The 23,944-nt window shown below is 45.2% G+C and overlaps 1 protein-coding gene across 8 annotated transcripts in view; it reads right to left on the bottom strand.

The window, feature by feature from the left end:
• Window positions 1–13,046: 13,046 nt before the first annotated feature.
• The window catches only part of ESRP1 (epithelial splicing regulatory protein 1), a 59,974-nt gene continuing 49,076 nt past the window's right edge, over window positions 13,047–23,944 (bottom strand). For 4 of the 8 annotated variants that reach the window (XM_051843918.3, XM_051843922.3, XM_051843920.3 and 1 more), the window contains 2 exons: window positions 22,622–22,731; window positions 13,047–14,551 (listed from right to left, as the gene is read on the bottom strand). In XM_051843918.3, the coding sequence (XP_051699878.1) occupies window positions 22,657–22,731 (75 nt within the window). In that variant the 3' untranslated portion in view covers window positions 13,047–14,551; window positions 22,622–22,656. The remainder of the gene's footprint in view (window positions 14,552–22,621; window positions 22,732–23,944) is intronic. The other 4 variants (XM_017341442.4, XM_089335541.1, XM_089335542.1 and 1 more) reach the window with 1 other exon arrangement.

The raw sequence follows: 23,944 nt of genomic DNA, 5'->3' as shown, positions 1-23,944 counted from the left end.
CCGGATATGGGCAGCGGATACTTGGGTCTTGCTTATCAAATTAGCTGCAAGCTGTACCTCTTGGGAGGCCAATAAGGTGGCCCTTGAGGGCGACTGTTAGGACTGTTATCCAAGTTTATTAACCTGATAGCCTATACAGATCATTCAGATTGCCTGAAGGTGGCAAATGGATTTAATAGTAAACTTGCTTGCTCTATATAGTAGTCAATGAAATAAAGAAAAAATAGCTTTTCCAAATCCCATATAGGTGTCCACTCAATTCTGGGCTGCACCACTTCTGGTCCAGCTTCCTGCATTATAATGGCCTGGGAAAGCAGCGAATATGGCCCAAGTGCTTGGTTGCCTGCACCCATGTGGGAGACCCAGAAGAAGCTTCTGGCTCCCAGATTATTTGTGGCCATTCAGGGAGTGAATCAGTGCATGGAAGAACTCTCTCTGTGTGTAACTCTACACTTCAAATAAGTAATTTTTTTTTAAAAAAAGAAGGAACTATGAAAGAAGTTAAAGATAGTTATTCAATGATTTCACAGAAATTAGTAGACTACTAATTGTGTTGCCTAGTGGGAACCCTAACACTTCTAAAGAAGATGAAAGTGAAACAAACAAACAAACAAAAAAAGGTGGAGTGTCTGAGCCCAGACCCAATTTAACTTGCTGTGAAAGAAATAAGACATCTAATGCAAAATATGTGCTTTTTTAAAGATTCCTTCTATTTGTGCTGCACCCCCCAAAAAGTAAAACTCTTAACTACTCAAGATGTTGCCTTGCAGCAGGCTTTACAGCTGAGTTTCCAGTAGGTCAATTCGCTAAGACCACTGCTTCCAGGTGGTAATGCACAAGGCTGGTGGACACATGGTCCAAAAGTGATTCAGTTGAGAACTTTGTTACAGGAAGATCTATCTCAGTTTGTATTCCAAGTTCTTGCTCCTACAGAAATAAGAACTCAAAACAGAGCCACAAAAACAGTGCAAGAGCCAGCGCTGGGGCATAGCAGGTGAGGCTTCCACCTGCAGTGCTGGCACCCAATATGGGTGCCAGTTCAAGTCCTGGCTGCTCCATTTCCGATCCAGCTCTGCTGTGGCCTGGGAAAGCAGTCCTTGGGCCCCTGCACCCACATGGGAAGACCCAGCGGAAGTTCCTGGCTCCTGTGGCCAACTGAGGAGTGAACCAGCAATGGAAGACCTCTCTCTCTCTCTCTCTCTCTCTCTCTCTCTCTGCTTCTCCTCTCTGTGTAATTCTGACTTGCAAATAAATAATTTTTAAAAAAATTTATTTGACAGGCAGAGTTACAGACAGCGAGAGAGTGAGACAGATAGAAAGGTCTTCCTTCCTCTGGTTCACTCCCCAAGTGGCCGCAATGGCCAGAGCCATGCCGATCTGAAGCCAAGAGCCAGGTCTCTCACATGGGTGACGGGGCCCAAGCACTTGGGCCATCCTCCACTGCTTTCCCAGGCCACAGCAGAGAGCTGGACTGGAAGAAGAGCAACCGGGACTAGAACCGGCGCCCATATGGGATGCCAGCGCTGCAGGCGGAGGATTAACCTAGTGTGCCATGGCGCCGGCCCCTGATAAATATTTTTTTTTTTAAAAAAAGTAAGCAAGCTATAATTTTAAAAAAGTGCAGAAGTGAGAACAGGATTTATTTAAAAGTGACAGAGTGAATATACATTCACACTTGAGTGTGGGGACCCCACCTGGAGAGGGATCCATCATAAGTGAATCAGAGCGTTGCCTACAAGGAAAGAACGTGAAAGGACTAGAAGCCACAAAGCAGAAAGGGCTTTTCCCATGTGTAACAGTCTTCTTCAGGGTGGTACGCTAGTTGAATATACTTGAGGAGTGAAGTCTGGGTGGGGTTTGTTGTGTGAGAGGCTTTCTGGGCATTTCATGGTGCCTACACCTGCAGCTCAGCTTCTGCTTGGCCCTCATTGTGTCTCCTTCTTCCCTGCATAGGGGAAGCAGGCGCCTCATGGAAGAGTGGACTTACAGGAGTGATGGGGTAGAGTTACAGTGTGGGACTAGAGGCAGAAATTGTGAGCAAAATCTTCTAGCTCACCTGTTGCTACCTAGTCTTCCTACCTGTTTCCCCTCATATCAACTTGACTGGCAAACTTAGGCCTGCTAGTTTCCGGTCCACATTTTGAGGGGTCATTTCATTCTGTTTGCCTCACCTTGACCAACTGTAAACTTTCCACATTTTCTCAAATGGTGTTTTACTTAAAGATCATTTCATATTACTCTCTAAAAATATCCATTGTACACAGAAGGGGTCATCAAACTTCTAGACATGCCAGAAAACCATATTGCTCTTTGAGACTAGATTTTAAGAAGTCTTGGGGCAGGCGTTGTGGCACAGTGGGGTAAGCTGCTCCTAGGGACATAGGGACAACATATCAGAGTGCCTGGGATTGACTTCTGCCTCTGCTTCTCATTCAGCATCCTACTAATGCACACCCTGAGGGGCAACAGATAATGGAAGAAGTCCTTGAGTCCATGAAACCCACATGGGAGACCTCAAAGGAGTTCCTGGCTCTGCCTTTAGCCGGGGCCCAGCCTGGCTATTGGAAGCATTTGGGGGAATAAACCAGTGGATGAAAATTTCTCCCCTCCCCCTCCCCTGCCCCCGCCCTTGGTTTCTCTCTGTCACTCTTTCAAATATCTAAGAACAAATAAACTTTTTTTTGGAAAGTGAAGTCTTGGGAGGGGTAATCAACCTAGTGGTTAGGGCACCAGTTAGATCAACTGTTTCCATATCGGAGTCCTGCTCTACTGCTGACTCCAATTTCCTGCTCTTGCAGACCCTGGCAAACAACAGCTCAAGTACTTGGATCCCTGCCACCCCCACGGGAGACCTGGATTGTGTTCCTGGCTCCTGGCTTTGACCTGGTCCAGCCCAGATCATTGTGGGCATTTGGAGAGTGAATTAGCAGATGGGAATACTCTGTTTCTCACTTTCTTATCTTCTCTCTCAAATTTAAACATGAGTTAAATTTTTTTAAAGATTTATTTATGAGCAAAAATTAAGCAGCTTCACCATAATATTTTTTTTAATTTTTTTGCCACGCAGAGTTAGACAGTGAGAGAGACACATAGAGAGAGTTATAGACAATGAGAGACAGAAAGGTCTTCCTTCCATTGGTTTGTTAGGTAGGAAGTCAGTTATGAGCTTATGTGTGTGTGACATAAAAGCCTAAAGAGAAGACATCTATGTCCATCCAGCATATGCATCTGCATCTCAAAGTCATCCTGACAATGTTTCAGGGGCAGCCTGGTATTCGAATCCTGCCCTGCCCCCTTCCACCTGATAACCTGCCAGGTGGAGGTCCCCACCCCTTCTGCCTGACAAATCTTCCACAATCTCCCAGATGCAGCCCAGTATCTGCATTTCAAACACCCTGCTCCAGATCCCCATTCTCTAGGGGGTCCTGCTCACCCTTCCTCTGAACCCAGGATGGCACTGGCTAGGCTTCCTCCTGTCTGATACCTTCAGGGGAAAACTCAGATAGGAGCTTCTTAATATTTACATCCATAAAATCCTTTGTTTCAGGAGGAGATGTGTGAAGACAAAGACCCATCTCCTTAACAACCCCCCCCCCAACCCTCAGCCCTCTGACTCTCTGCTGAGCCACCCCCCTGGTCTAGCCAGGTGTACTCCACTCAACCATGTAACCTCGCTCCTTCCTCCCCTCCCCCCGCCAGTCCAAGCGACTGCACTCTTTCCCAGGTCCTGTCTCGAGAGGTGCCCCTCCATCCTTACGGATGTCCCTTCCCTAATAAACCTTGCTATTTTACCTCCCACTACTCTCTGTCTCACGCCTGAATTCTTGCGCGAAGACAGGAACCCTGCATTTCTCTGGTAAACAGGTTCACTCCCCTAATGGCTGCTACGGCTGACGCTGCGCCGATCTGAAGCCAGGAGCCAGGTGCTTCCTCCTGGTCTCCCATGCGGTGCAGGGACCTAAGCATTTGGGCCATCCTCCGCTGTCCTCCGGGCCACAGCAGAAAGCTGGACTGGAAGAGTACCCAGCACCCCAATCAAGACTAGAACCCGGGGTGCTGGCGCCACAAGCGGAGGATTAGCCAAGTGAGCCACGGCGCCAGCCAGCTTCACCATAATATTAAGAAATGAGTAGCCTGCGCCACAGCTCAATAGGCTAATCCTCCACCTAGCGGCACCGGCACACCGGGTTCTAGTCCCGGTTGGGGCGCCGGATTCCTTCCCTGTTGCCCCTCTTCCAGGCCAGCTCTCTGCTGTGGCCCAGGAAGGCAGTGGAGGATGGCCCAAGTGCTTGGGCCCTGCACCCCATGGGAGACCAGGAGAAGCACCTGGCTCCTGCCTTCGGATCAGCGGGGTGCGCCGGCCGCTGCGCGCCGGCCTTGGCGGCCAGGCCATTGGAAGGTGAACCAACGGCAAAAGGAAGACCTTTCTCTCTGTCTCTCTCTCTCACTATCCACTCTGCCTGTAAAAAAAAATTAAAAAAAAAGAAGAAGAAAGAAAAAAAAGAAAAGAAGAAAGAAATGAGCAAGAGCTGAACTGCTTGGACGTGATAAGAACCACCCATGGCCCGCACACACCATCCTCGGGACCTTATCGACCCCACGCTGACTGCTGGAAGTGTATAGAAACAGCACACTGAGGAGACCCAGTGAGACTCTGAAAGATCCCCTGAGGGCGGCAGAGTGGATGCTGTGGGTTGACCCACTGCCTCAGACCTTCCCAGGAGAGTTCTCCCAGCCAGCCCTGCCTGCGCTCACCTGGTGCCAAGGCTCTGAGCCCTGAACTCACCTGGTGTTAAAGCCCAGCTCACCCGAAGCTGAGACCTGCTTTCCTTGGCTCAGAGGCACCACTGGTGCAGAAGTGATGAGAATCTGCCCTCTATAGCTAAGACACGTGGTGAGGAACACCAGAGGTACTTTGGGAACCTTGGGTGATTGGTTGCCCAGTGCATTGTGTGAATTAGAATGTGTGACATCTCACTGCATAATAAAATCCTTATTGGAACCAAAACAGCCTCGATGCCTTACAGGCGCGTCAGGCCAGTGCCTTGGCGTGGCAGTAAAGTCGCTGCCTACAGTGCTGTCATCCCATATGGACCTGCTCTGGCCATTGTGGCCATTTAGGGAGTGAACCAATGGATGGTAGATTTTCTCTCTGCCTCTGCCTCTAACTCTGCCTTACAAATAAATACATAAATCTCTTTTTTGATATATATTTTTAAAGATTTATTTATTTTTATTTATTATTAAATCTTTAAAATATATTTTAAAATGGTCAATATTTATTATTTATTACTAAATAAGTAAATCTTTTTTAATATGTATATATATTTTTTATTTTTTGACAGGCAGAGTGGACAGTGAGAGAGAGAGACAGAGAGAAAGGTCTTCCTTTGCCATTGGTTCACCCTCCAATGGCCACCGCGGCCGGCGCACTGCGGCCGGCGCACCACGCTGATCCGATGGCAGGAGCCAGGAGCCAGGTGCTTTTCCTGGTCTCCCATGGGGTGCAGGGCCCAAGCACTTGGGCCATCCTCCACTGTACTCCCTGGCCACAGCAGAGAGCTGGCCTGGAAGAGGGGCAACCGGGACAGAATCCAGCGCCCCAACCGGGACTAGAACCCGGTGTGCCGGCGCCGCTAGGCGGAGGATTAGCCTAGTGAGCCGCGGCGCCGGCTTTATTATGTATATTTTTAAAGATTTATTTATTCATTTGAAAGGCAGAGTTACAGAGAGGCAGAGGCAGAGAGAGAGGGAGAGAGAGAGAGAGAGAGATTGAGTCTTTCATCCCTTGGTTCACTCCCTAAATGGTCTCAAAGATCAGAGCTGGGCCAATCCAAAGCCAGGAGCCAGGAGTTTCTTCTGCATTTCCCATGTGGGTGCAGGGACCCAAGAACTTGGGCTATCTTCTACTGCTTTCCCATGCAATAGCAGAGAGCTGGATTGGAAGCAGAGCAGCCAGGACTCAAGCCTGCACCCATATGGGATGCTGGCACTGCAGGTGGTGACTTTACCTGCTACACCACAGCACCAGCCCCTGAGTTAAATCTTTAGGAAATATAGATTAAGGGGCTTTTGTACTAAAATGAGTAAGATAATCAAGAGATAAGGCAATGGAAATAAAAATATTCAGAAATGGGGCCGCACTCTGATGTAGTAGGTTAAGCCTTCACCTGTGGTGCCGGCATTCCATATGGTCTCCGATTCCAGTCCCAGTTGCTCCACTTCCCATCCAGCTCCCTGCTATGGCCTGGGAATGCATGGAAGAAGGCCTAAGTGCTTGGCCCCTGCACTCGCGTGGGAAACCCAAGAAGCTCCTGGCTCCTGGCTTTGGATTGGCTCAGGTCCGGCCTGTTGTGGCCATTTGGGGAGTGAACCAGCAGATGGACAATCTCTCAGTCTCTCTCTCCCTCTATAGCTCTGCCTTTTGAATAAAATAAATAAACCTTTTTTTTTCATCTTTTTTTTTTTTTTTTTTTACAGGCAGAGTGGACAGTGAGAGAGAGAGACAGAGAGAAAGGTCTTCCTTTGCCGTTGGTTCACCCTCCAATGGCTGCTGCGGCTGGCGCGCTGTGGCCAGCGTACCGCGCTGATCCGAAGGCAGGAGCCAGGTACTTATCCTGGTCTCCCATGGGGTGCAGGGCCCAAGCACTTGGGCCATCCTCCACTGCACTCCCTGGCCACAGCAGAGAGCTAGCCTGGAAGAGGGGCAACTGGGAAAGAATCCGGCGCCCCAACCGGGACTAGAACCCGGTGTGCCGGTGCCGCAAGGCGGAGGATTAGCCTAGTGAGCCGCGGCGCTGGCCCATAAATAAATCTTTAAAAACAATATTCAAAGACAATGGATTCAAAATATGCTGGAAATAAAATCTACAGGGCCTACTGACAAATTTGATGTAATAAATTATGAGTTGATGATGATTCCCTGAAGTTTTTATATTGAAATTAATCATGTGGTTTTGTTTTTTTAAAGACTTATCTGTTTATTTGAAAGGCAGAGTTACAGAGAGGAAGAAAGAGAGAGAGTTGGAGAGAGGAAGAAAGAGAGAGATGTTCCATCTACTGGTTCACTCCCCAAATAGCCAAAATGGCAGGTGCTGGGGCAGGCTGAAGCCAGAAGCATCTTCTGGGTTTCCCACATGGGTTCAGGGGCCCTAGCACCTACGATGCTTTCCCAGAGGCATTAGCAGGGAACTGGATTGGAAGTGGAGCAACCCATATGGGATGCTGGCATTGCAGGCAGCGGCTTTACCCACTATAACATAGCACTGGCCCTAAAATATAAGTTTTTTTAACCCCTGGGTAAAACTCAAGTAGTAGTAGTTTTTTTTTTTAATGAAACTGATCATATGGAACAATATTCATAAAGAAAAGTATTATTGAGACTGAGTGGGATTTTGTGAAGAATTTTCCAGACAAAATTTCTGTTTTAATAAACAGAGGTTGCTAACCTTGGGCTCAGATGCCATCTTCTCTTCTTTCAGATAGCAAGTCAAATATTTGTGAAATTGAATTGAATTATATTGTCAGATAAAAATCTATAAGACTATAGTGTGATTACAGCTCATGCAATTTGGGGAAAATACTTAGACTAAAAATTGTTGTTTTTCTGAAACTTCCATTTAATTATTTTCTTTGCCTCCCAGGATCTGTACTGGTGAGAAGCTGGAATCAGGAGCTGGAGCCAAAATCCAAAGCCGGGCACTCTGGTATGGGACATGAGCATCTTATCCACTAGGCAACCCCCTGGCCCAACATACGCTTTATTTATGTTTTTGTTTTTGCTAACTCAGACAACCCCATGTAGAGACTGAGGCTGAATACCCACAGGCCTTCTCAGCAAATGATATTTAGATAAAGGCGGACTCTGAGTACCTCAATTCCATTAATCCAGAAAAATATTTTCCATTCCTAAAGTCCTGACAGATGAAGTTACTTTGGCTGTTTTCCCAGCCTACAAAGGGTTCAGGCCAGACCCTGGTGGGCTGACTGCTGCTGGGGTGGCCAGTGACAAACCCTTCAGCCAACTGGCCTCTGAGGATCACATAGTGGCTCTGTCCACACCTGCCACATTGGACAGTGCTCTCACTCCAAAGTGCAGATATCTGAAAGAGTGCAGTGATTTGGGGAGAAAGTGTTTTCTACCTCAATGATGACTTATTACTATTATAGCTGTTGTACAACAGGAAAACTGCCGTGACTCATCAGTTTCGGGAATTATGATAGGGTTTAAGAATAGAAAAAAATTTAAATCCTAGAAGAATCCTAGGTATAGGAGCTGGCACTGTGGTGTAGCGGGTAAAGCTACCGCCTGCAGTGCCAGTATCCCATATGGGCACCAGTTCAAGTCCTGGTTGTTCCACTTCCTATCCCGCCCTCAGCTATGGCCTGGGAAAACAGTGGAATGTGGTCCAAGACCACGGGTCCCTGAACCTGTGCGGAACACCCAGAAGAAGCTCCTGGCTCTTGGCTTTGGATCATCACAGTTCTGGCCATTGTGGTCAGTTGGAGAGTGAACCAGCGGATGCAAGACCTCTCTCCCTTTCTTTGCCTCTGCCTTTCTGTAACTCTGCCTTCCAAATAAATACATCTTTAAAAAAAAAAAAAAAAAGGAATCCTAGGTGTAAACCCTCTGGTGGAGAATAACAAGTAGCACTACACATCCAGTAGATGGCAGAAGCAGTCCAAATCATCATGTTTTGGTAAATAGCGTTATCTGACTCTCTTTGGCTGTGTACTACATTATAAAAAGTGACCCTTTGGATTTGTATTTCAATGTGAAAAGCATATCATTAATAAAAATAATAGTAACATTAAAAAATTGACAAAATGATGTTAAAGAAAAATAAGCATTGCTTTTTAAACAACACTTAGGCCGGCGCCGTGGCTCAATAGGCTAATCCTCTGCCTGCGGCGCCAGCACACCGGTTTCCAGTCCCGGTCGGGGCACTGGATTCCTTCCCTGTTGCCCCTCTTCCAGGCCAGCTCTCTGCTGTAGCCTGGGAGTGCAGTGGAGGATGGCCCAAGTGCTTGGGCCCTGCACCCGCATGGGAGACCAGGAGAAGCACCTGGCTCCTGCCTTAGGATCAGCACATTGCGCTGGCCACAGCACACCGGCCGCGGCGGCCATTGGAGGGTGAACCAACAGCAAAAGGAAGACCTTTCTCTGTCTCTCTCTCTCACTGTCCACTCTGCTTGTCAAAAAAAAATTATTTATAAATAAATAAATTTCATTTTATTTATTTTATTAAAAATTTATTTATTTATTTGAAAGTCAGAGTTACACAGAGAGAGGAGAGGCTGAGAGAGAGAGAGAGGTCTTCCATCGGATGGTTCACTCCCCAGATGGCCGCAACAGCCAGAGCTGTGTGCCGATCCGAAGCCAGAAGCCAGGAGCTTCCTCTAGTTCTCCGACGTGGGTGCTGGGGCCCAAGGACTTGGGTCATCTTTTACTGCTTTCCCAGGCCACAGTAGAGAGCTGGATTGGAAGTGGAGCAGCCAGGACTCGAACCGGTGCCCATATGAGATGCCAGCGCTTTAGGCCACGGCATTAACCCGCTGTGCCACAGCGCCTGCCCCAATAAATTTTCTTAAAAAATAAAATTTTAAAACTCATTCTGGAAATAGAGGGTGACAAAATTTGGTGCAGAGTCTCAATATCGAGACAAAAATGGGTGACACAATGGTGACTAGAATGGTGAACTAATTAAAAATGTCCTCCTTAACTTCAACACCTGGCTGTGAATGGTGCTAGTTTCGGGAGTATGACGTCCCCAAGGGGCAGCAGGTTTTGGACACAGGAGGGTTCTGTCTTAAGCATGTGGAGTTTGAAATTCCTGGGAGACATCCATGAGAAAACGTTCACTGGATGTTGGGGTGAGGAGTGTACAGCTCCACAAAGGAGTGTGAAAAGAGAGGAATTTATTCACTCCGTGAGAAAGAAAGAGATGGCTGAGGGGCCGGCGCCGCGGCTCAATAGGCTAATCTTCCACCTTGCGGCGCCGGCACACCAGGTTCTAGTCCCGGTCGGGGCGCCGGATTCTGTCCCGGTTGCCCCTCTTCCAGGCCAGCTCTCTGCTGTGGCCCGGGAGGGCAGTGGAGGATGGCCCAAGTACTTGGGCCCTGCACCCCATGGGAGACCAGGATAAGTACCTGGCTCCTGCCATCGGATCAGCGTGGTACGCTGGCCGCAGTGCGGCGGCCATGGCAGCCATTGGAGGGTGAACCAACGGCAAAGGAAGACCTTTCTCTCTGTCTCTCTCTCTCTCACTGTCCACTCTGCCTGTCAAAAATAAATAAATAAATAAATAAATAAATAAATAAATAAATAAAAGCGAGAAAGAGATGGCTGAGGATAGAACCATGAGGAGCACAATCAGGTAGGGAAGGCTGAGACCTAGAACAAGGTTGAGTATTTTACATCAATCCTTAAAGATGTTTTTAGCACTTGACCCTACTACTATCAAATGGGATTCAGTTATAAAGTACCAGCTCAGAGGTGAGCATTTGACACAGCACTTAAGACACCCACATCCTATATCAGAGTGCCTGGGTTTGAGTCCTAGCTCTGCTTTTGTTGTTGTTGTTGTTGTTTTTAATATTTATTTATTTACTTGAAAGAGTTATGAGAGCAGAGAGAGAGAGAGAGAGAGAGAGAGAGGAGTCTTGCATTGCTGGTTCACTCCCCAAATGGTGGCAATGGCCGGAGCTGGGCTGATCTGAAGCCAGGAGCCAGGAGCTTCTTCTGGGTCTCCCACACGGTTGCAGGGGCTCAAGGACTTGGGCCATTTTCCACTGCTTTCCCAGGCCATAGCAGGGAGCTGGATCGGAAGTGGAGCAGCCGGGACATGAACCTGCACCCATATGGGATGCCGGACTGCAGGTGGAGGCTATATCTGCTATGCCACAGCGGTGACCCCTGGCTCCACTTTTGATTTCAGCTTGCTGGTCAGGCACGCCTGAGGGGTACTGAGGTCTCTGCCACTCTCATGGGAGACCCAGCCTGAGTTCCAGGGTCCTGGTTCTGGCTTGGCCCAGCCCTGGCCATTGTACACATTTGGGGAGTGAACCACTGCTTGAGAACTCTCTCAGAGCCTCTCAAATACATGAAAATAAGTTGTGTTTTTTTTTTTTTTTAACTAGCTAAAACACAGGTGTAAAAGTAGTAGTTTGTTACCCATTTGTCAACACTCACTTTTAGAACAGCAACAATATAAGGCAGCTGAATTAAGGACACGTAGGTGATAAAAAAGCAGACATGAGTCATACTTGTAAAATATTAGCAAAGTAGTAACCAAGAATACTGAGTACACCCACCAGTCCTCAAGTTTTTAGACTCTGTACAACCTTGAGCAGGTTTTACTTAAGCTTTAGTTTCCTATCTACTCCTACTCCCACTCCCACCACCACCACCTATGTACCTAATGGCTTGTTGTGAAGATTCATTTAATCAATTGAATACTTGTTATTGGGCACATACGTTCTCAGTGGTTGGTTGACTATAGCTTATACTATACTCTTAGGGAAATGATTAGCAGCTTGGGGTTTGGCCCAAATATCCCTTCACCTTCTACATAAAGGTATTAAATGGAACGATGAAGGGCATTAGGAGAGGCAAGTAGCTTGCTTCTAAAACCATTCCTCCCAGGTTTACACTCTGGGATCTTGCCAAGATCTCACTTAACACAGAGGCAGAATTGTAGAAAAACAAGTTTTCTAAGAGACCCACACAATGATCTCTAACTCTTGAGTTTCTTCCTGTGGTCATCAGGTCCTTAAAGTTGAGCAGCTCTTGCCTGGCCCGTGTCTCCTCGTCTTAGCACATGTACTGGGGAGTGAACCACAGAGCAGGTGTACCAGGTACTATTCCAGGGAGGTATCAGGCATATTATCTCAGCCCAGGCAACTTTCACTGGACGGAAGGCAGGAAAGAGCCTGGTGCAACAGTAAAATCTGCCGGAGGTCCCAAAGCAAGGAGGCAGGCGGTTGAGAATCTCATCTTGCTGAGAACTCTGCCCCCTCCCTGCAGTGGTAACAGCAAGGACCACAGCTGAGGAACACAACTATATGCTCCATTTTTGTTGATGAGGTTGGCAAGGGCTAGGACTGAAGAACTCTTCCAGGGAAACCAAACTTCCTTGAATACTTAACAAGAACACAGTGAACACAAATGAATTAGACATTGAGGTAAAAGTGAGGCTGTAACTTCACAACTGATACATTTGAGCTAACAAGAGCATATCAGTATGTGATTCTAACAACACTCATGTATGTTGCTATGAAATGTTAGAAGTTAGGTGAGACTTGACCCCAGCCCTAAAATATGGATCCAATTGGAGATACCGTTAGAGAACTTCTCATCAGCAGAGTAACTGAACACGTAAGGACCCTGTGGGGCTTAGAAACATGAACGTGCTACATTTTACTAGTTTTATGTGAAAAGTTTTCAAATTCTTGTGTAAATGGAGATTCAGCAACAAGATGCAAGAACAAGTATCTGTGACTATTATAACTGCTAAGAATTTCAAAGTTTCAATGATTTACACTCAAAGGATGCTTGTTTTAGAACTTGAGCTCAAACATCAATGATACCTTTTGTAAATTACAATTTATCACTTTTATTGTAAACATAGGGAAAACCCAACCACCCCAGGAAGAGATGGCTACTCCACAACTTTTCACCCATTACCATAAATCTTCTAATAACAAAAGAGGAATGCAGGGGTGGGCCGGAGGCAGTGATTAAGCCACACCTTGGGACACTTGCATCCCACATTGGAGTGCAGGTTGGAGTCCTGGCTGCTTCACTTCTGATCTAGCTTTCTGCTAATGCACCTGAGAAGGCAGATGATGGATGAGTGCTTAAGTTTCTGCCACCCATGTGTGAGACTTGGATGGAACTCTAGGCTGCAGGTTTCTGCCTGGCCCAGCCCTGGTGTGGTGGCCATTTGGGGAGTGCACCTGTGAATGAAAGCTCTCTGTGGTTCCACCTTTCAAATAAGTCTGTCAATACATCTTAAAAAAACAACAACAAAAAAAAACGCAAGCACTGAGATTAAACAGGTGAGTTTTATTATCAAATGTAACAATTCTACAAAACCTCAGTAGTATTGTGGTTTTACTGCCTATCTTAAAGTCAGAGTTTGGGCAAAGAGCATCTTAAGGCATTAAGTATAAAGAACCTTATTTCTGATCTTAAGTGCCAGTTATCACCAATTTTCACACATACAAAAAATGGTTATCTTCTTTAACCCTCACTGCAAGCAAGGTCCACTGCTGGCCAGGTAGAGGGGTAATGTTTGGCTGTCCAAGGTGTTCATCAAATTAATGTTAAGCAAATAAAAATAGCACGGCATTGCATCCAACCAAAGGACAATATGAGTAACTTAAAGAAACATGTGCACTTAATCAAATCCTGTCTTCCTCTTTGGAGTACATGAGGCAGCAGTCCTAGCTAGCTAGAGTCTAATATTGCACTTTTGTAGCATAAACACAGCTAAACTCACAGTGCTAAACACTGACATCAGCAGCTGTGCTAACGGCATAGTGTTTGCCTCTCAGTCTAGCAGGCTACCTATTGCTCTATGCTTTTAAAAGTTGTAATTGTTTGACAGTTAAGGCATTAGAGAAAGAGGTTTAAGGCTATCTTAATATATACAAGCATTCACTTCAGTTAGTATATTGCTTTCTAGAATACACTGTTCAAATAGTCTTATTTCTTGTGACATTAAAATCTATGGAATTTCTGTTATTAAAGTCCAAACGATCAATAATGAACAAAGTACAATATAAAATAAGACATACGAAGCCACAATATTCAGTTACAGTTCAAACTAGAAATTACTAACGACATGTAGCTGCTTCATTTTTGGTTTTTGTTTTGGCCCCTACTTCATTCTTATTTACAACTGGTACCTGCTGAGAAAAAGACCCAAACTTAACTATGTGTGTTTTGTGAAGGGTACACTATTCTAATTTGTCCGCAGGTGTTTAAAAAAATCATTTTGTCTTTTTACTATAAGATATCATGGCCAAGAGACTGGGCAAATATTAGTTTTATTCCCTTTCTTAAGTTGGCAATTTAAGTATTCCAAGACCATATGCCTGAAATACTTAGCAAGACAGCATCACTGTGCAAGACAAAAGGAGATGGAGAGCAAAGAGCGGGAATGCACAGAAAGGAAGCTTCTATAACAAGAGTTCACGGTGCAGGTGGCAGACACTAGTGGAGTATTTTTGTATCCAAGAATTAAAACTTAGGAAACACCTATGGTTCCACTTTAGCTGGAAGTAATGGAGACGTTTGATTTCAGATTCACATTTTAAATGCCTGTTTGCAATCAGCAAGGGTCCAGATGGGCTGAAAGCCGCTTGCTACATGGATTTGGCTTCACTGGCTCAAATTTTTCACTCCACCAAAAGATAAGGTACAGGCCTGCTGTCCAATCATGTTTGCTGAAAATACTGCAGCCTGAGGGTAGACAAACTTCTCCTGAAGTTGCCAGAAGTTCTCTTGTGTCTGATGGCTTCAGGATCACCATATATCTTTCAAACACTGGGGGGAAAAGAAAAAGAAAACACTGTAGTCTGTAAACTTAATTCTTAACAGCCACAAAACAGATTTCAAGTTCCAAAAGAACTAACACAGCTGTAAGACAGTCCATATTTTTATTACACATAGATATCTATGGCATTTCCCAATACTTGATACCCTTTGTGCCTGACACGTGTGTTTTCACACCCTCATTTTTTTTTTTTTTTTTTGACAGGCAGAGTGGACAGTGAGAGAGAGAGACAGAGAGAAAGGTCTTCCTTTGCCGTTGGTTCACCCTCCAATGGCCGCCGCGGCCAGCGCGCTGCGGCCAGCGCACCGCGCTGATCCGATGGCAGGAGCCAGGAGCCAGGTGCTTTTCCTGGTCTCCCATGGGGTGCAGGGCCCAAGCACCTGGGCCATCCTCCACTGCATTCCCTGGCCACAGCAGAGGGCTGGCCTGGAAGAGGGGCAACCGGGACAGAATCCGGCGCCCCGACCGGGACTAGAACCCGGTGTGCCGGCGCCGCTAGGCGGAGGATTAGCCTAGTGAGCCGCGGCGCCGGCCTCACACCCTCATTTAACTCAGTTTTTCTTTTCTTTATTTTATTTATTTGAGAGGCAGAGTTATAGTGAGAGGGAGAGACAGACAGAAAGGTCTCCCTTCTGTTGGTTCACTCCCCAGATGGCTGCAATGGCTGGAGCTGTGCCGATCTGAAGCCAGGAGCCAGGAGCTTCTTCCCGGTCTCCCATGCAGGTGCAGGGGCCCAAGGACTTGGGCTATCTTCTATTGCTTTCCCAGGCCATAGAAGAGAGCTAGATTGGAAGAGGGGCAGCTGGAACTAGAACCAGCGCCCTCACGGTATGCCGGCGCCGCAGGTGGAGGATTAACCTACTGCACCACAGGGGTGGCCCCTCAACTCAGTTCTTTAGTGCAGATGCTATTACATTCATTCCTGAGCCTGGGACCCCAATCTATCATAGCACTCTTCTGATACTGCCAGTTCAACACCATTATCAAAGTAAAACCAGCAAGATGAAAATTTTAAAAGTAGATTCTGGTGTCTAGTATAAGAAATTTAAGTGTTTACTTTTATTTATTTGAAAGGCAGAGAGATCATACAACAACTGGTTCACTCCCCCAAATACCTACAATAGCTGGGGCTGCTGGGCCAGGCTGAAGCCAGGTGCCAAGAACTCCATCTGGGCTCCCATGTGGGTGGAAGGGATCCAAACACTTGAACCATCATCTGCTGCCTCCCAAAATTCACCAGCAGGAAGCTGGTTTGGAAGCAGAGGAGCCAAGGCTAGCACAAGGACTCTGAGATGAGATGCAAATGCACCAGGTGGCAGCCCAACCCACTGCCCCACAAGGCCTGCCCCTACTATAAGAAACTCTCAAAGTAGGCATCCGGCCAAGCAACCGAGCTGCCAGGGCCCTTGACTGGAGTGCCTAGATGCAATATCAGTCTCTGGCTCCTGACTTAGATTTGTGCCATGCAGACCCAAGGAGGCAGCAGCAATGGCTCGGGTAGGTGGGTTCTTCCCATCCACAAGGGAGACCTGGATTGAGTTGAAGGTTCCTGGCTCAGGCCTCAGGCCAGTCCTGGTCTTCAAGAGCATTTGGGGAATGCACCAGCAGATGGGAGCTTGTTAGCTCAATCTCTCTCTGCCTCTCAAATTAAGAAAGACATTTTAAAATATCTGTTTTTAAGATTCGTTTGAAAGAGTAACAGAGAGAGGGAGAGACAGAGATCTGCCATCTGTTGATTTACTCCCCAGATGGCCACAATGTCTAGGGCTGGGCCAGGCCAAAGCCAGCAGTTTCATCCAAGTCAACCACATGGGTGCGGGGGCCCAAACACTTGGGCCACCTTCTGCTGATTCTCCCAGGCTATTAGCAGGGAGCTGTATCGGAAACGGAGCAGCCAGGGCATCAACTGGCACTCGTATGGTATGCCGGCATCGAGGCAATGGCTTTATCCACTGCACAAAGCTGTCCCCTTAAACACTATCTTACTAAGTAGATATTACATGATTGTACCATACTGGCACACTGCAGATTATTTTATTTTTCAGAATAGCTCTCTGAACTAAGTACCATTAACAACCTACTTATTAGGATGGGGCCGTGGCTCACTTGGTTAATACTCTGCCTGTGGTGCTGCTGGCATCCCATATGGGTGCCGGTTCTAGTCCCGGTTGCTCCTCTTCCAGTCCAGCTCTTTGCTGTGGCCTGGGAGGGCAGTGGAGGATGGCCCAAGTGCTTGGGTCCCTGTACCTGGATGCAAGACCAGGAAGAAGCACCTGGCTCCTGGCTTTGGATCGGTGCAGTCCCAGCCGTAGTGTCCATTTGGGGAATGAACCAATGGAAGGAAGACCTGTCTCTGTCTATAACTCTACCTGTCCAAAAAAAAAAAAAGGTGAGCTCATGACAAGACAGAAACTCACGACTGAAGGACACTAAGAAGACAGAACTAAATGCAGGGGAGAACCCTGTGTTGGGTCCTGGGACAGAAAAAAAGTATTAATAGAAAAGCTGGCAAAATCTAATTATCATCTGCAATTTTGATAATAGGGGGGAAAAAGCTTTTGCCCCATGGCTGTTGTAAGCATAGGAACAAACTTATTTGTATTAATATAGAACTTCACATAAAACTTCATATAAAACTTGTTTATATTCATTCATCTACCTGATACTCATAGCAAAAACGGTGCAGATGTAAAAGTGATTTTATGCCCATTTACCAACTAGGGAAATGTCACCTCAAGGACTGTCATCTTTATACATATGCAATAGTCAAGGACTATTGTCATAGTGTGTCAAAGCCAAGCACCATTGGCACATTCAAATTTAGGGCCTGACACCGTCTTTGAGACTTAAAGAACATGAAACTTGGAACTCAACAGTGAGTGAAAGATAACAATGTTGGCTGGGTTGATGGGGCAAGGGTACAAGAAGATTGAACAGTGTGACTGGAGAATATACAAAATCCTTTGCTTCTATTTGCAATACAGAGAATACATGTCACTTCTGGGCCACAATAATCCACTGAAATACAGAAAGTGATGGGGAAGAAAGAATGAAAAGATTGCCAGTGACCACTTTTGGTAGCCAGCCTCATAAGCCAACAATCACCAGATCTTTTGGAAAGTAAAGGCAGCTGTTAATTTGCAGATAAAATACCTATCTCTACCTGGCCCCACAACCAGTAGGGAGTTCATTCTTTCAACTTATTTTTTAGGAAATTATGTTCATTCCCTGTGGCTGCTATATTAAGTTACCCAGATTTGATGGCTTGAAAGAAATTTATTCTCTCAAAAGCCTGGAGACCAGAAGTCAGAAATCAAAGCGTCAGTGGACAGTGCATCCGGGCGGCTGCTGCCACTCCATGGCTGTCTGCATCACTCTCATCTCTGCTGCCCTGGTCACGTGGCTGCTCCCCTTCCAAGTGCATGATTCTCCTCTGCCTTCTCTAATACAGATACCTTTGATTGCGTCTAAGGCCCACCAGATAATTCATGATACTCTTCTGCTCAAGAACCTTAACTTATAGCTTTTGCCATACAAGGTCAATGTTCTAGGAATGGGGTATGGATATAAAAGGGGTCTTCAAAAGCATGTAGAATATGTGTACTAACAAAAAGCTACATATCAATTCTAAATTTTTGAACCAGGATAAATTTGTCTTTTAATTTCATTGTTCATGAAATGTGAAGTACCCTCCTATCTTTGGGGCTACCATTCAGCCCACTATAAACACTTACTCTGTCATGATCATATGGTCAACAGAAAAGATTCCCACCCTAAAACCAGACATATGGGATCTACCTTGGTCATTAGCTGCATGCTTCTGTGCAAGTGCCCTGACCTCTCTGGACTTCACCTGCTCATCTGTCACACAGCACCACAGGTACACAGCATGAAGCTTCACAGGGCTGTGCTGAGACTTAAGTGAGCCGGAGGGAGACCAAGTGCTTATGCCACCCTCACTACCCAAGATGATTTGTGATGATCAATTTAGCAATGGTAAAGAGGAGAAAATATAGGTATAATCACAATATAAACTTGAGAAGAAAGAAAAAAAGGTTCAAAGTTGCCCAGGGGTAAACAAGAAGCCGAGAGGAACGATGTATTGTGGTTATTTTTGGGAGGTGAGATTAATTGACTTTGGGTGGAGGGTGTGTGTACCTGTCTGAAAGTTCCACGTTCTTTACAAAGACCACAGAACTCTTTTATGAGCCTATTGCTCAGTGTTGCTGAAACAATTCAAATATATAAATGGGGTGGGCGGTTGAGTGCACCAGGTTAAGCTGCTGTTCGGGATGCCCACATCCTGTATCAAAGTGCTGGCTAGAGTCCCAACTCCAATTCCACTTCCAACCCACTTTCTTGCTAATTCACACCCTAAGAAGGTAGCAGGTGGTGGCTAAAGTACTTGGGTCCCCACTACCCATGAGAGTCCAGGATGGATTTCCTGGCTCATGGATTTGACCTGGCTCAGCACCAGCTATGGAGGGTATTTGAATCTGTGGATGGAAGATTTCTGTCACTCTGCTTTTCAAATAGATAAATAAATCTTTAAGAAAAATAAAAAGATTGAAAGTCAAAATTACAGAGAGAGAAGGACAGGCAGAGAGAGTTCTTCCATCCACTGGTTCACTCCCCAGTTGGCCATATTGGCTGGAGCTGCGCTGATCCGAAGCCAGGAGCTTCCTCCAGGTCTTCCCACATGGGTACAGGGGCCCAAGGACTTGAGCCATCTTCCACTGCTTTCCCAGGCCATAGCAGAGAGCTGGATGGGAAGTGGAGCAGCTAGGACTCAAACTGGCACCCATATGGGATGCTGGCACTTAAGACGGCCACTTTACATGCTATGCCACAGCGCCAGCCCCAATAAATAAATCTTTGAGAGAGATAACTTATGCCAAGTGTTATACACAATGCTCTGTGTAAATTTTTATAACTTTTTAATACAAAGGAATATCTTTATTAGAATAAGAAAATTTAGACATCTGTATTTGAACAAAGCTCCTTATCATTCTATCATGAACCAAAATATCTAAGTATATGGTAGAATCAGAGATTCTGAGTAATGGTTTATAGTCAATTTAGAACAATTCTAGCATGTCAAAACATCTTATTCCTAACCATTTCTTTTTCACTTAAAAATACAGATAATTATTTATCAAGCATTAAGGTGTTGAAGAGTGAACACTTTGAAAGACAAATATGGATCAAAAAGGAGGGCATCAACAAGTCACAACTGCGTCCTCTATGATTCAACCTAGACAATCTCCATTTCCACCACTTACTCTCTGTCCATGGTATTCCCTCACTGGACCAAGACATATTGAAGCCTCACTACCAGCAAACCAATTTCAGGAGATCCAACCATCAAAAAGAAAAAATAAGCCACAAAAATTCCCGAACATGCAGGGGCATCTCCATCTCTAGGGGAACCTAACACTGAATGCCGGGATCCTTTTTAAAAAGGCTGTGGATTAATGGGGGCCGAAGGATATTACGAAAATAGGATTTTTGCAAAATCTTTTCAGGGTTCTTTCCCTCTGGATTTAGTCTTAGAAGAGAAAAAAAGACATGCAATGGAAACCATGCAATCATTTTGGAATAAAACACAATGACAAGAATATTCAGTCCCATACATATAAAACTGTAAATTACTGATCCAGAGTAAAATAAAATAAAAACATTACACTAAGAGAAATAAGTCAGTCACAAAAAGATAAATCATTCCACTTTTGCAGTGCAATCTGGAAAGGTCTAATTCATAGAGAGAGTAGAATGATGGTTGCCAGGGGCTGAGGGAGGGGGGCTACAGAGTTAGTGTTCGATGTGCATGGAGTTTTAGTTTGAGAACCTGAAAACGTGCTGGAATTGGATGGTAGTGATGGTTGAACAAAAACAGGGAGGTACACTTAATGCCAAGTGACCTGTACACTTTTTTGGGGGTGGGGTGGTTAAGGAAGTTGGCTGTATACTGCTTTTAAGAGGCCAAAGGCAGCCGGCGCCGTGGCTCAATAGGATAATCCTCTGCCTAGCGGCGTCGGCACACCGGGTTCTAGTCCCGGTCGGGGCGCCGGATTCTGTCCCGGTTGCCCCTCTTCCAGGCCAGCTCTCTGCTGTGGCCAGGGAGTGCAGTGGAGGATGGCCCAAGTGCTTGGGCCCTGCACCCCATGGGAGACCAGGAGCACCGCGCCGGCTGCGGCAGCCATTGGAGGGTGAACCAACGGCAAAGGAAGACCTTTCTGTCTGCGCCTCTCTCACTGTCCACTCTGCCTGTCCCAAAAAAAAAAAAAAAAAAAAAAAGGCCAAAGGCAAATGCCACTTAACATGTTAAGACTGTCAATTATGTTATGTATCACTTTACCACAAGATTTTTTAAAAGGAAACCAGAAAAAGCATATCCAACCCAAGAGAATTACTGTATGATCCAGTGACTCCACTCCTACATATCCAAGAGAACTGAAAATGAGGGGTACTCAAATAACTGAATATTCATATCAGCTCTATGCACAATAGCCTGAAGTTGGAAATAACCCCAAGTGTCCAGTGATGGGTAAAAAAAGTGTGATCTATCCATACAATTGAGTATTATCCAGCCATAAAAATGGATGAAGTACTGATACATGCTGCTACATGCATGGGCATGGATATTTAGCCTACTGGTTTGAACTCTGGCTGACACTACATCCCACATTGGAGTACCTGGGCTTGATACTCAGCTCTGACTCTTTACTCTAGCTTCCTGTTAACACGGACCCAGGGAGGTTCAAGTAACCGAGTTCCTGGTACTCATGAGGGAGACTGAGACCAAGTTCTTGGCTCCTGGCTCTGGTGCCTGCCTAGTCAGAGGCATTTGGGGAGTGAAGCTGTGAATGGCAAGCCTCTTTCTCTTTGTCTCTCAAAAAATAAACCGATCATTTAAGGAGAAAGAAGTCAAACACAAAAAGGTCACATATGGTAAAATTCCATCTGTGTCAAGTATCTGGAATAGGCCAATCTATAGAGACAGAAAAAATATTAGTCTCCAGGTGCTGTGGGGAAAACAAACAAACAAACAAATGCTTCAGAACTAGGTAGAGGTGGTAGTTGTACACTGTTGTGAATATACTAAATTAGAGTCATATAGTTTAAAATTTTTAATTTCATGTCAGAAATTTTATATCAATTGTTAAAAAGCAAACAGCCTATATTTCATGATAAAGAATTTCCAAACTGAAAAGTTTTCCCTTATTCTAAAGCAACATACAACTCTCATTCACAAAAGCTGCTTAGATACTATCTATGTAGATGACAAAGTTGACTCCAATTTCCATGCCTTCCAGAATTTTCTTTACAGTGTACTGTTTTTTTGAAAGGCAGAGTTACTAGGAGAGGAACAAAGAGAGATCTTCCTTCTGCTGGTTCACTCCCCAAATGGCCATAATGGCCATGGCTGGGCCAGGCTGAAGCCAGGAGCCCACAGCTGCTTCAATGTAGCCCATGTGGTTGGCAGGGGCTGAAGCATTTGGGCCACCCTCTTCCACTTTCCCAGAGTTGGGAGTTGGATCAGAAGTGGAGCAGCTGGGACTCAAACCAGCCCACATATGGGATGGTAGTTTTACAGGCAGAGGCTTAACCTGGTATGTTACAATGCCAGTCCCTAAGATTTTGTTTTGTTTATTTGAAAGGTAAAGTGAGAGAGAGAGAAGAGGGGACAGAGAGGAAGAGAGACATCCTCCATCTGCTGATTCACTCCCCAAATGCCAGCAAAAACCAGGATTGGACAAACCAAAGCCAGGAGCCTGGAATTCTATCCAGGTCTTCCACAAGGGTAGCAGAAAGATGGGCCATCATCATGTGTTTCTCAAGCACATTAGCAGGAAGTCCTAAACATTCCCTTATGGGATGTGGACATCCCAAGCAGTGGCTTAACTTGCTAAACCATATTACCCGCCCCCATCCTTCCAGGATTTCTAATACTCTTGCACCACACTAAAGAATAAAGGGAACTTCTCCATCTGACTCCTAAAATAACTTAAGACACTTCTGTTTGGCCCTAATTTAGCTTGCATATCATAGAGCCTTACCTTCTTTTCTGAGGATGGTCTAACTGCTGGGACCCTTAAATACAAACCCATTCTTTGGGCAGAGCTCTGGCCTGGTCATTTGTGTGTACAAGTCCATCCTCGGTTGCATACTAAAATGCAAGTTCAAACAAACAGGATCAAAAGATGGACAAAGTGCCACTATGGATGGTTAATATCTTAACTAAACAGATCTACCAACAATAGAATAGGACACTTAAACTCTAAGGAACAACACTGGTGCAAACCTTATATTTATATGTAACTGCTAACACCAATTCTTCTTTCTTAATAAAATATCAGAAAAATCTCTTCTAGGAGAGAAGTTAGATTGAACACCAGATTAAAAGAAAAGACCACCATACCACAGGAGACCCAACACTTAACATCTTGCTAAGAGTACAATTTCCAGAACACCATAGCTACGACTAGATCTCATGTGAGTTATACATGAACACCAATTTGTAAGGCATTATACAAGCAGCCCAATATTTCCAAATCACCCAGTGAATTTTCAGTAACGTTAGCTGTGCTGGGCATATCAATCTAATTCAATCAGTAGGACAAGCAAGTGAAAATCTTAGAGTAAGAGGTCTGAAGAGACAATGACTATAGTCTGTACTTTGAGAAGCAAAACCACCATTTACTAAAAATGCAAAGCCGCTGATAGTAAAATGTAACACAAAAAGTGGATAAAGTTGAAGGAATTGTATGAGAGTACCTGGGAATCCATTTCAGAATAAGAGGTCGATCAGCTAAAATATACACATTTCTATTTTATCAACCAGATAGACATTTTGTTACCAAATATTTTCATAAATTAAGTTTCCACTCCATTAATCTAATTTATCAAAACAGACCTAACCCAAGTAACTTAACCCTATAAGACTATAGATTTGACAGCAAAATCTAAGCCCTACATTCTGCTTTAGCCATCAGAATTCCTTCCCTTTTGTAAATCCTTGTTCTTTCTGAATTTATAAGCCATCCCAAATGAAGTATGGAAAATACAAAGGAGTATTTTTATGGAAGGAATTTTGCTGAAAGTAGAGGAAAACCTGTATTTAAAAACTGTATATAAAAAATGACATGCCAGCTCTTTCTGCAGACTCAGAGGAGTGAGGGTACTGAATCACCCTCTCTCTTCCTTACCCCATCCTTTTCCCTTCTCAGTCCACTGCATTCCTGAACAATGACTGTGCATGTGTGTGTGTGTTCCTCACCTTAGTTTAAACAACATCACACTTTGTGGGAGAAAAAAGACATGCTATCATTATGCCCGGATAAGAGATCATCAATAGCTTCATTTACTCAACATGGATTTGC

The sequence above is a fragment of the Oryctolagus cuniculus genome, chromosome 6, assembly GCF_051225735.1.
Source record: "Oryctolagus cuniculus isolate XC-2025 breed Fujian yellow rabbit chromosome 6, ASM5122573v1, whole genome shotgun sequence".
NCBI classification, from domain to species: domain Eukaryota; kingdom Metazoa; phylum Chordata; class Mammalia; order Lagomorpha; family Leporidae; genus Oryctolagus; species Oryctolagus cuniculus.
The sequence above is the reverse complement of the archived record's forward strand: the minus strand, read 5'-3'. Positions and strand labels throughout refer to the sequence as shown.